Source organism: Centroberyx gerrardi, chromosome 22 (assembly GCF_048128805.1).
Source record: "Centroberyx gerrardi isolate f3 chromosome 22, fCenGer3.hap1.cur.20231027, whole genome shotgun sequence".
Lineage (NCBI taxonomy): Eukaryota > Metazoa > Chordata > Actinopteri > Beryciformes > Berycidae > Centroberyx > Centroberyx gerrardi.
Window position 1 is genome coordinate 3,990,739 of NC_136018.1, and position 13,463 is coordinate 4,004,201.

The window sequence follows — 13,463 nt, forward strand, 5'->3', positions numbered from 1 at the left end:
GCCGATAACTCCCTTGCTCTTTTCAAATGCAAATGAGACAAAAGACAATGGGTTCATAGAAAATGAGAATAAGAGGGAAGCACGTTGTGAGATAGCTCTCGTGCCATGTGTCAGGGCCGCTCGAATGTTGCATGACTGCAGCTCATACTAGGAAAAAAACCAACGGTGAACCGATAGCACTTGCCAGTCAGTATGTGCGTGAACTCTTTTCCCCCCACAGTTCAACCGCCAAACATCTGAAACGGGGGGGGGGGAATCTTCTCACACAGAAGCAGCTAATGGAATAATGGCCGCGGGCCACTGTTAAATGATGTTGTTTAATATCGGGCGAGCCGCAGATGAAATATTGATGTGTTGTTGCAAAGAGGGAGAGAGCGAGGAAGATAGACTCCCGTCAGCCTGACGCCTCCTTATTTACTGTTGGCAGGTACCAGAAGCTGTGGAAGAGCTATGTGAAACTACGCCACCTGCTGGCCAACAGCCCCAAGGTCAAGCAGATCGACAAGCAGAAGCTGACACAGAGGGAGGTGGGTTAAAGGAAAACAACAGTGCTGTTCTTTCTCGTTTTGGCTCATTTCCTCATACATCACATTTAAATTTTAACATTGTCCATAGGCTATTTCCCATTGCCTGGAATTGTTGCCATGATTTGGTGCAGTGTGCCTTCAGTTTGAATATTTTGAAAGGTCATTTCCTGCTGACGTGATAGGTTGTGCTGAAACATGGAAGCACAAGCACACTGCGGAAATAACAGGTTCACAGCTATTAATGCCAAAAGAAAACTATTACCTTTACTAGTATTCCTGCTGTGCACATTGAACCAAATGCTGTTTATCTGGGAACTTGTTGTTGGTTGTCAAAGTTATTGCCCGGGAGTAACAAGGAAGCCGTTTCACTAAAGAGAAGTGACGCAGCCAAAGCTCACAAAAACAACACTGATGTTTTCCAGTTTTGTTGACATTTGTTAAAACTGCAGCCGAACATTTGTGCAACTGTCGTTTCACTGCAACAGAGGATGACTTAAATTCCGGATGCAGTGTTCTTACCTGGATCTGGAAATTTGAGAAAGCACAATTTTGATAATGTCTGAGTGTAGAAAAGTATAGAAAAACATTTAGTCCTGAACCACATAAGACTAGACATCATTTTGCATAATATTTGTTGTTTTGATGAACAATCTTCAGCATAAAAAGTGATAAATCTTACTTAAGTTAATTGTTTACCAAACAATATCAGCATGCATCTTCTTGTCAGCGTTCACCAATCATCATAATTGACAAACCTGAAATCTTTAAATTCACTCAAGAAATTAAGGGTCTGAAATTAAGGTCTAAATGTAAGAATTTAGAAATGGAAAATGTGCAGGAGCCTTGAGCGTGCTGGACGGCCTCTGCCTCACCCGAAAGTATTTCAGATTTCCTTCTCTCACTCCTCGGATCCTCTCCTCCAGCGTCCCTTATATTTTCTCCAACTTCTAGAGAGAGCTTTAAGCCCAGAAATATGTCTTTCTTTATCTCTCCCACCCTCTTTACTTCAGATATAATTGCTTTGGTAACATTTTGGGGTCGGGGAAAATAATTATTTCGTAAGGGGAATGTATTTATAGCTCGCAGCGAAAGAAAGGGAGTGACTCTGCTGTCCTGACTGGAGTTTGAAGGTGATTCCACCACTGGGGAGCCCGAAGGGAGAAGAGTTTAGGTCTGGTGGAGTAATGGGAATAGAAAGCCTCAGTATGCGGCCTGCAGTAGCAGAGCGCCGACCTGTGCTTCCCCCCCCCCCCACGCCATATCTCTCCTGCAGCGATTGCTGCAACTCCTCTACAGTAGATACAGCGCTGGATTCTGTCTCTGAGGCTTTCGGTGTGCTGGAGATATAATTTTCTTCCTTTGGTCCTTTCGATACTCTCAGAACCAATAATGAGTAAGAACTCTGAGCTCAATTAGCTTGTTCCCAGGTACCATGGCGAGGCTCTCCGGCTAACAGGCCCTGACAATCCGACTGTCAACCTGCAGCGGAGCAATTAGTGAACCCACACACATACACACTTACACTCGGTCCACCGTGCTCCACCGCCGGCACTAGCCGTGTGAGTTTCTCTTCACAGCAGCGGCAGCGCGGTGTCGCTACTTACCATTTAACGCCCGAGGGAACGGCGCTAAGCTTCCTGTCTAAGCGGGCCAAGTCTTTCAGTGAATGCGTAAACGTCGTTTTCCTTTGATAGGCGAGGCGTTTGCGACCAGTAAGAAGCCGCCACGTTAGATGTGTCGATGGCGGCGCTCTGGTTCTGTAAACTGGCTCTTTGATACTTGCGCGGTTAGACCGGAGTCCGAGCAGCTCCAGGGAGAGCAGAGGTGTGCACCCTGGTGAGGAGGCCAGATTGCACCCGCTTCCAGACCTCCTGCTGAGAGCAAGGAAGATCCTGTTTGTGGGTGGGGAAGATGCCGCGTTGACCGGCGTTCAGTCTGTCCGTGCTGCCCAGATGGACTTTCTCGGCATCCCTCTACCAACCGCTTTGAAAATACAGACATACACGCATACACTGATACTGTACACTGCCTTCAGAAACTCTTCAACTCCCTTGATTTTATTTCTGCATTTTATATTTATTTAATCGGGAGAGTGCATATTAATGAACACTTAAAACCAAATGTAAATATGCCAGATTTCGCCACCAGGCTAATTTTCATCTGTTGTCCCTTGGCAGGTTGATGTCACAATTAAAAATACATGTCACAGTTTAATGAATCTATATAACTAAGGGTTTTAGTGTTGTGCCCTGAATTCAAAATTAATTAAGTGGAGGGTTTTATTCGTCAACAAATCTACACAAAATACCCCATAATGATAAAGTGAAAACATGTTAGAGGTTTTTGCAAATGTATTGAAAATGAAATATAGAAATATCTCTTATTTTATTTGATTTTACATCTCTCATTCGAATAAGTATTCAACCCCCAGAGTCGGCTATCTTCAAGTCACTCCACAGATTTTCAATTGCATTCAAGTTTGGGCTTTGGCCGGGCCGATCGAGGACTTTCACATTATTATTTTTAAGCCATTCCGGTGTTGATTGTAATCGGTCCAGTCTAACATCAGTGGCTCTCTCATGCAGGAATTTTCCTTTATTTGGCTCCATTTATTTATTCTTCCTTCTATCTGTACAAGTGTCCCTGTCCTTGCCCCGTGGCTGCGGTGATACATTTGTCGTCTTCCTACTGAATGGAGCTTCAACCGTCTGCCTTTCTTCATGCTAAACATACGTCCGTTACAGAATCCCAAGTTGTTGAGTTAAAGTCTTGAGCGGAGAATCAAGTTTGCAGAAATCAACTTTGTACAAATGAAGTCAGAAGTCGGCGTATATTAGAAACGGCGGTCCAGACATGGCACGCTGTGGGAAAACTAGGCTAAAGCCATGCAAATCCAAGAAAGACTCCTGTTTTTGGATTTTAATGCTGCTGCATCCCATTATTTAGTTTGTGGTTGATGCAGTGGTGTCTTAATGGAAAAGTACTCCAGTGTGGCATAGAGCGTACAGTATTTGTCCTCTGAGAAAATATATCAACTCTCTTTATCTAGATTTCGGTTTTATTTGCACATACATCAGACCTGGGTCAAATAGTATTTGCAAATCACTTTTTCTTGTTTTGTAGCGTTCATTTTGCCCTGCTTAAAGGGACAGGTGGGTGGAGTTTGTCACATGTATTGATATTCAGCACCAGGCCAAACCCATCCAATCAGAGAATGTTGTCTGAAAGCTTCCAAAATACGGTTCTGTGAATGATAACTTGCCTATCCAAAAACAGAATTGTACTAAAAGGCGAACCCACCCATTTGGGGTATTTCAATTTTTTTTTTTTACCTAGGTCTGACATGCATACAAATAACAACTCTGACAGAGAAAAAGAAAGTCAGTGAAAGTAAAAAGTAAATGCAGACTATGCGGGTGAGACAACCCCCTCCCAACCCAAAGGGCTTATAAAAACATCCCACCCAAAAAGATAAAGAGAAAAAAAAAAAAAAATCAATATGACAAACACACAAGTGAATTGGGCAAGAGAAACCAAATGACATCAAAAGCTCAACATGGTGGAGAACAGTAGGAAAAAAAAACAGCAAAATGCATACATAATAAGTATGAAAATTTAATTAAAATAGCCCTGATGCAGATAATGATATCATAATGACATCATAATAATGCTAATGGAATTATAGAGAAGCAGTGTAGTTGATGAATAAAAAAAAAAGGGGGAGCAGCAACCACCTACAACTGGCTTAATTATTTAGCCTTGCATTTGTGAAAGAACAGTGTGATTACAGTGAGCTAAAGGCCTTCAAATTGACGAGAGAAAAACAAGCAAGCAGAGGGGGGAGATGGGCACTCGCCTCCGGCAGGCATCGGTGTTCGGCCTTAACCAAAAACACAACCCCTCTGCTCACCAGCACTATGTAGTGATGGGATTTTAAAATGCACTGACCTGTTCAATTCAATTCAATTCAATTCCATTTTCAGTTCAATTCAATTCCAACCTTATTCAAGACTCATCTTAAAAAAAAGAGGTCCTTGGCAGATAAAAACAATACAGTTACACATAAATAGAAGGAACAGGTACCCATAAAATGAATAGAGAAGGTGAATAGGTTACAATACAATTCAAAGGATCCATTTCTGTCCCGTGAATGTCCAGTTCGTCACTGGAAAACGACCCAATTCAGACGGTGACGTGGGGGGTTTTGCCACATAGAAGTGAGCTTACTCCAAGGTGTTTGGTCACCCAGTGTCAGCTAAGTTACACATGCATCCATATACTTTCCTCTCTCCTGATTAATTGGTTACCTTTTCCACTTTTGGCCACTGCATGTCCTTGTAGAAAGCCCTGCATTATACAGTATTTACATATCATTCACACTCTTCTATGATTGCTGCTTTCCATACACAGTGGCTGGCTGTCCATGCAAAGATTTGTTGTGTGTGTGGTTGTGCATGCGTGTGTGTGTGTGCGTGTGTGTGTGTGTGTGTGTTCACTTTGATGCACAGTTCAAAGTAGGATGGCATTATTTATTCATGCCTTTGTTGTTCTTATTTCCTCTGTGAGTCAAAAATTCCTGGCGTTCCATTTTAGGCAGATCACGGCTAACTCAGACGCAGTCGATAGCATCTCGGTTGAATGAAACACACGTGCGTGAACACACACGCGCGCGCACACACACACACACACACACACTTAGAAAGTGCAATCTGTCAATATATCTTCCATCTTGGTTGTTATTTGTAAGGCCCTCTTGTCTCAGCCTCCCCCTACACCCCCCCCCCCTTGTTGAATTGGCAGTTATTTGCTGTAGGGCTGACATGGTGCGCTCTGTGTGTGTGTGAGTGTGTTTGTGTGTGTGTGTGTGTGTGTACAGCTCAGGTCTGCTGCTGCTGGAGATACCTCTAGGCTCTTGTGCGGTGGTCCTAATGGGCAGGCGGGTGCCTCGGTGCTCGCCGCCTGGGATTGAAGCCTATGTGTACCAGTCATTCCACAACCAGCACCACCACTGCCCACAGCCATGCTGAGCCACAGCAATGCCTCAATTAGCTGGGACCGGCAGAGCTGTCACTTCTCTGTTGCTGCTGCTGCTGTTGTGTGTGTGTGTGTGTCAGTTTGTTGCACGTGCTAGCCTATCTGGAGGGAGAGAGGCGGGGAGAGGGAGAGAGAGAGAGAAGGGGAGGAAGAGAGGATGGGGTGGGGTTGTGAGGACGGGAGCTGTCCCCGTAGGCTGTGCTGCAGCGGATCAATAATTGACTGGCTGGTTATTTGGCAGGAAGCTCTTCAGAAGATCCGTCAGAAGAACACCATGCGCCGCGAGGTGACGGTGGAGCTCAGCAGCCAGGGCTTCTGGAAGACTGGCATCCGCTCCGACGTCTGTCAGGTACCAGCCGTCAACTGTATGCACGCACACACACACACACACACACAATGATATATACACACGCACAATGATATATACACACGCACATGGATTTAGCACACATACAGGCTTAGAGACATGCATACGACAGACACGCAACTAGGGCTGGGCGATGCATCGTACAATATCGACATCGTGATATGAGACTAGATATCGTCTGGGATTTTGATTATCGTAATATTGTGAAATAACTTACTTCTTCCTCTTCTTAAAGGCTGCATTACAGTAAAGTGATACCATTTTCTGAACTTATTAGCCTGTTCTGGCCGAGTAAAATGAACAATGGTTGGCTTTACCTGCTCATCATGTCAACATTACTGATTACTAATGAGCATTACTAATTTTCAGGATTTTATTCTGTGTAAATATCTTATGAAAGCACGAATACTGATCCTTAACATTATCGATATTGAGGAATTCGGTCTAAAATATGATTATTATAATATAGTGATATGTGATGTCGTCAGTATCACCCAGCCCTACACGCAACACACAAATGCACATATGGATAGATGTACATAAACTCAGACAGGCACACACATGGACAGAGACACGCACACGTATGTACCACGCACAGACACACACACTCTGAGACATTCACACACACACACACACACACACTTGCACACAGCTGTACATACACTCTTCAGTTTCACAGTCAGAAACTCGGCTTTTGATCTTTCCACACGTTGCGTCACTTTTGCGTTCACTAGTATCAGAATCTTATGTTGTGAAAATGAACTCCCACAGCGCCGGAGTTACCCGTACCCCTCATTAAATAATGTCAAAGACCCGCCAACTTCTTTCTATACAACTTCACCACCGCTCAGTATAACAAGTACACATGTTCCTTCACGCGTCTGTTGGCACTGGGATACGGCAAACCAGGATGGAAATTGATCTCAAACATGGACGAGATGTCATGTTGAACTGGAGGATTGACAGCCTGACAGGGAAGTGGGATTTTCATAGTGGGGTAAAACTGTGTTCTTGGTTTCATACTAATAACATACAGTTCCACGGATGCATAATTTTTTTAGCATGAGTGGCCCCAAGGAGACTGGAAGCCCAAACTCTGGAAGTGCTAGTGCCATGCTCTGCCCATTGAAACACACACAACTAGACCTGGAGATTTATATGTTTACTAATCACTATTATGCAACTACATTTCAGTAATTGCATTTTCATTATTATATAACGACTTAAAATGAACTTTCAATGATTGTAACTTAATTCGTATAACCTCGGTGAGGTTTGGATAAGCTCATCTTGAGCTTTTTACCTGCACATGTATTTCTTTCCCTTTCTTTCTTTGGTAATTCTCTTAATCTGTTTTTGTTTGTTTTATTTAATATGTGCAAATAAACTAAACTAAACTAAACTAAACTAAACATTTTTCATTGATTATCACTGTAATAATGAAGGTCCAAACTGGGCTAATTTGCTTTATTTAAAAAAAAAAATATATATATATATATAAAAAATAATAATAATTCTCTCTGTTCCAAAGCTGTCTGCCTGTTACTCAGAAAGAAAGTAATTGGTAGCAGCATTCACCTCTCTGTGAACACATTCCCTGCCTCACCCCTCTGTTTTGTCCTCCATGCGGTGAGGAGAGCCTGCAGCTGATGCTCACACTCACATTTGGAGAGGAATGACAGAAAGGGCTAGCCTAGCGAGCCAGACCTCCCTCACAGCAAGGTCTAGCAAAGAAGGATCTGATCCATAATTGCCGCCCAATTATATTTGCCTCAAGCTAGAGTGGTGCAGCTAATTGGTTCGCGGATAGTTTCAATTCGAGCCGCCGCGTCCGCTCGCCGCAACATGTGACACGGACGAGAGACAACGGCGAAACTGACCCACAGTCGCTTGATTTTGAAAGCGGGCGCTCCGATCGGAACAAAATCAAGGTTGTTTCACTGTTTCACTTGAAAGAGTCTGTCGAGGACCAGGCTACACACTGGAGGCAGGGATGTGATTTATTTATTTATCTTATCAATCTATCGACGCATATATCTATCGAATAGGATTTAGTTTCTTAAAAAATGTAGTGCTGTTTTCCTGTTTTTTGTTTTGCCCTTTTGTGTCCCTGATCAAATCCCCGCGGAGACTGATCAGCCGGCCAGAAACAGTTGGAGGGAAAGTCACAGCTTGAAATCTCTCCACAAACTCAACATGTGCTCCTGAGAAAAGAAGGGGAGGAGGGGGTGGGGGGGGGTGAATCTTTATTCACAGAAACCGTTCAGTGCGTTTATTTATTCATCATCACTTACTGTACATTGATCCACTTACTTAAGTATCATATAGCCAAAGTCGGGGCATGCAGGGATACTATACAACTGTCTGAATTCTGTTGTAAGTCTAGGAAACGGGTCGTTTCTTTTGCAAATTTGAAATGCTTTAATACCTGGAATAGTGCAGAAACGATTAGCTGATTAATCGATTGACAGAAAATCGATATAATTTTGATAATCGATTAATTGTTTGTCATTTATCAAGTGAAAATACCAAACAATTGCCTGTCACAGCTTCACAAATGCTAAGATTTCCTTGCTTTTCTTGGTTTCATATTATGAAATAAATACTTTTTCGCTGTTCTTCTGGCTGCTGGTCAGACTAAGTAATCAATTTTAAGAATCACTTTGGGCTCTGGTAACTTTTTGTAAATATTTTTGACCTTTCGTAGGCTAAACAATTAATTGACTAATCGTAAAAATAATTAATAGATTAATCGATAATGAAAATAATTGTTAGCTGCAGCCCTAACATGGAATTTCTGAATAGATGCATCCTAATAAACTGTCTCTATTATAGATTGGACTAAAGCACAGCCTAAAGCCTGGATTGCACTAAAGCATTTAGCCTTATAATGACATCTCTATTGCTTAGACTATAGCGTACACTAAAATAAACTAACCTTTTAAATGAAACATGATGTTCAGGCTATACAGTTCATATTATTTAATCCCGTGAAACAGATGGATGCGATTAAATCTGGAAAACACAGCGGGGTAGTCATTACTGTGGAGTTAACAAAATGATGATTCAGTGAGTTAAAGCCCAATTTAAAAACTGCGCTTGTAATATTTCAGCCAGGATAAAAAGAAAACTCGGGCTGCCGGTCCGGCTGGACAGTGTCCAAAATCCTCAAGCTTCATCCCTGACAGTAAATTAGAAATTTCCCACCTTTTAATTACTGGAGTATCACTCTAATAAGCCAGTCACACACACACACACACACTCACACACAGTCAGTCACTCAGCCAGTCATCAGAACAGGTCAGGAGCTGTAGACACGCGCGGGGCCTGGCTTTGTTAATTGGCTGCTTAACAAGGCCTGGGGAGTGTGTCACCATGGCCCCTGTGATGGCCCCGGGGCTACGTGGCAGCACCGGTTGTAGCCGGCGGGCCCCCGGCTCACCCTCCCCAGTAGCACTAATTAAAACATGCATGGCTCCCTCCTCTCTCATGTGGTGGCACGGGGTTAATGTGTGTACACCAGCCTCGCTACAGTCTCTCAGCCGCTTGCGACTGCCCGACTTGATAAGCCTCCGCTAATGATTTTGTAGATTGGCTCTGCAACAGGCTCTCCGACTGTCAGACTCATTTGCTGACCACTGACTATTTTCTCTCTCGGCTTCGTTCTCACTTGCTAAGTCACACTCCCCTCGCTGTTATGCTTGCTTGCTCACTCACTTACTCGCACGCCCACCCACTCACTCACTCACCAACCCACCCACCGAGTCTGTTTCTGTCTCTCTCTCTCTCTCTCTCTCGCTTCCTCTCTTTTTCCTTTTCTTTTGCTTCGTTCTTCTCAAACTTTTTTTTTTTTTTTTGTAAAGATATGAGGGTCAGGCACATAGGAGGTTGTCAGTGTTTGTTCGACTGTATGTGTGTCAACATGTTGAAATGGGCTTTGATTTGACTGTCCGTGTCCAAATGTGAATTTCCCTCTTCCCTGCCATTCCCTCTCACAGTGCAGCAATTGGGTTTTTGATTATTTCATCTCTCTGTTGCAGAGCACCACTTAATAAATAATGACTGGCTGATTGATTTTTCCCTCTCTGCTCCCTCGACCAACCCTCTCCCTTTCTCTTTCGCAATCTCTTCATCACGCTTTCTCTCAAAACACGCTCTCTCTCTTCTCTCATATCTTTCCAATCTCTCTTTCTCCCCCCTTTGGCTTTTGCCTTTCTCTGCTGTCTCCCCTCCCTCACCCTGCCCTTTTTTGTCTCCTCTCTTCCCTCCGCAGCATGCCATGATGCTGCCTGTCCTCACCCACCATATCCGGTACCACCAGTGCCTGATGCACCTGGATAAGCTCATCGGCTACGTCTTCAAGGAGCGCTGCCTCCTTCAGGTAAGGCGCGGGCATGACAACTTCTTACGGAAGCGATGCGACTCCACGCCCCAACCCAAGCTGCATTATTTAAAGGCTGGCATAGTTGATAACAGGAGCAGGGGTGGATAAGGAATTGCAAATCCCCTCTGGTTCTTTTAGGCGGGGGCACAGGCTACAACCGGTCAGATAGCCGGATGAAAAAGTCAACATTTTTGTGCATTGGCTTCTTGCGCGGCAGAGATCCGGGAGGGGAGCGTTCGGCTCATTACCGTGCCCATTCTGCCTCTGCGGGGATAGTTCAGGTGGAAACAGGGGCTCAGGAGTCACCTGAGGTAACTCAAACACACCGGCCTGAGTCATATCTCTGCAGCAGCCAGCCTGGGTCTGCTGTGAGTTGCCGTGACAGTAGTCAGGACAACAACAGCCTCCTCTGTAATGCCAGCTCTCCCCTGTCAGGTCTGCAGCCTCGAGCCGTGTGCTCTCGGAGTAAACCCCGCGGCTGCCTCCAGCAATATTGAAGAGCTGTCATAACCTGATACATTAGAAATCAATGCGCTGTAGCCTATACATAGTTAAAAAGGGGAAGGATGCATTAGGATTCGCTCAAGGCTGTGTGTGCGTGCGCGCCGCCTCCGCCTGTGCGTGCGTGCGTCGGTGTGTATGCGCGGGGATCTGCACGTATCGATCAGGGATTGGCCATTTTGTCGTCCGTGTAACGATGATCTGTCATTATGAGGACCAAAAAGGAAACACTTTGACCTGGCGTGAGGCCGGCCCTCTGCTGACAAGTGATGGCCCCTTTCACTGAGGTGACGCCCATTTGAGCCTGACAGCTCCTGGGAAGATAATGATGGATTTGGCCCTCCCTCTCTCTCTCTCTCCCTCCTTCCAAAAAAGAAAGAATACAATAGAAAACAATCAGTTTGATCATAATACTAGACAGCTCAAAGAAGTGGACCACTGTGGTGCCCGTGTGTGTGTGTTGCGTGTCTTTTCGTATCACGTGTCAGCCACTGAGGTGTTAATACCTCGACATGGGTCTTCGTCAGTGTGTGTGTGTGTGTGTGTGTGTGTGTGTGTGTGTGTGTGGACAGAGCAGGGCTGACAGCAGTTCACCACCACAGGAGCTGAAATGGCCCAGGTGGGGAGCCGTCATTGCTGGGTTTACAGCACCTTCCCCCCATCTACTACACACACACACACACACACACACACACACACACACACACATCAGTGGTTAAGAGCCCGCAGTACACACTTCCCTACCCGGATCTGTTTGGACAGGAGGGCAGCGGTCCTCGTTCATGCAGCACTCTCGGAGTCGGGACCGATTTCAGATCCGTCATCACTTCCCATTTGGCCGTCTGTTTAATTACGATCCGAGAACGTGCTGTTTATCCTAGATCAGTGCCTCCGCTGCGATGCCGCAATCACACTTAATGAGTTTAACGTCCATTCATTTTCCAAAATGAGAGAATCTGTTACCACTCCATTACTGCGTCGTGAATGCTTTGCGTTTCAATACAAGGGGGGTTGTTTTGCATGCGTTGGATTCATCGTACCAGTGCAGGAATAATGCACGACACTGTGGTCTTCGTACCTGAGTGCAAATCTTGATACACTTTGGTAAAACGATATTTTCTACAAATCATGTCTGTTCTTTATAGAAGCTTATCTAAGTAATAAAAGGAAGGAGAAGTTGTAGAATTGTAAAAATGCAACTTGAACTATTTATTTATTGTTGACTCTTCTCGTATGCAAATGAATTTAGATGACGGTACGTGACGGGAGAACGTACTTCTGGGTTCTTCATCTATTCGTTAGTGGTACAGTAATGTATGCTGATATGATATATGCATTATGCACAGAAAATGTTCCGGTCTTGTTTTTCCAGTGACAGTATTTGGAGTTGACAGGTGTTGATTGGAGAGTTGTTTGTCCAATCACAGAGCTGATGTGGCTCTGGGGCGGCTGTTCAGAACTATCTAAAAGTGTTAAATCTGATGATGTGGACTTACATAAACACTGGCATAGTGTTGATTTTTACACACTCAGTTAGATTAACACTGACGATTTTGCTGCTACATCTTTTTATGATTAGACAGCACATACACTACCAGTCAAAAGTTTGGACACACCAAATTTTTCTTTATTTTTTTACTATTTTTCACATTTTAGAATAATAGTAAAGACATCAAAACTATGAAATAACACAAATGGAATCATGCAGTGACCAAAAAAGTGATAAAAGAAAATCAAAACTATATATTATTTTAGATTATTTAAAGTATCCACCCTTTGCCTTGATGGAAAGGCAAAGGCTTTGGAAAGAAATTCATACATAGGCATCAACTTCACTATTTATATTTGTCTAAGAAACACATTTCAAGCATTTAAGCATAAGCCTTTTAGATCAAAATAGCTTTAAGAGAATGAAAAACATAGAACATTAAATCAGGTGTGTCCAGACTTGACTGGTAGTGTATTCGTGCATTTTATGATGAATGATGTTGTTGTATAAGCAGTGCTTCTATATGTATGTGATATATTGTAAGCTATGTTCGCCAGCGGTTCTGTCGCGAACATCAACTAACAAGCCAAGCAGTGTAACATTAGTGTATTCTCCACAGAAGAGATGAAAGCAGCTGATCAGCTAGGGAGCCGGAGAGCTGAGATCACATTCTAATTGACTCGTAATTAATTAAGTCTATGTGTCATCGGCACACATGTACTTTGGGTCCGTACAGAATCGGTGCTTGGTTTTTAACTAGCTCTCTGTAATGTGAATCAGTGAGTCAAAGTTGCAGTGAAAATGTATGTTGTAATAGTATAATCTCCAACCACGCCTCATCGGTTTCATCCCGATACGTCCGAGCCACAGGAGCGTTGCGTGGGACTTTGCACATACGTTGCATTACAGATTAAACGCGATGGCGGCATGAGGCGACTGACAAAACCCAGCCGGAGAGCGAGAGTCTCTGCTCTGCACTTCCCCCTACCCGCCTCCAGTGGAGCACTGGCCCTGTGAAGCTCCTCTTCTGAGAGCCTGCCTGTTAAAGATTTAAAACTGGGTGGTGGGGTGGGGGTGTTGGAGGTTGGAGATGCATGCGTTCCTGGTTGCTCCTCCATCACCACCTCCGCCGTATTACCCCTCCTACTCCCATCCACCCCC

General features: G+C 44.1%; 1 protein-coding gene across 2 annotated transcripts in view; it reads left to right on the forward strand.

The window, feature by feature from the left end:
• drosha (drosha ribonuclease III) overlaps window positions 1-13,463 on the forward strand; it is an 88,370-nt gene that overhangs the window by 22,145 nt on the left and 52,762 nt on the right. For both annotated transcript variants that reach the window (XM_071894680.2, XM_071894681.2), the window contains exons 15-17: window positions 428-527; window positions 5,803-5,910; window positions 10,202-10,309. In XM_071894680.2, the coding sequence (XP_071750781.2) occupies window positions 428-527; window positions 5,803-5,910; window positions 10,202-10,309 (316 nt within the window). The remainder of the gene's footprint in view (window positions 1-427; window positions 528-5,802; window positions 5,911-10,201; window positions 10,310-13,463) is intronic.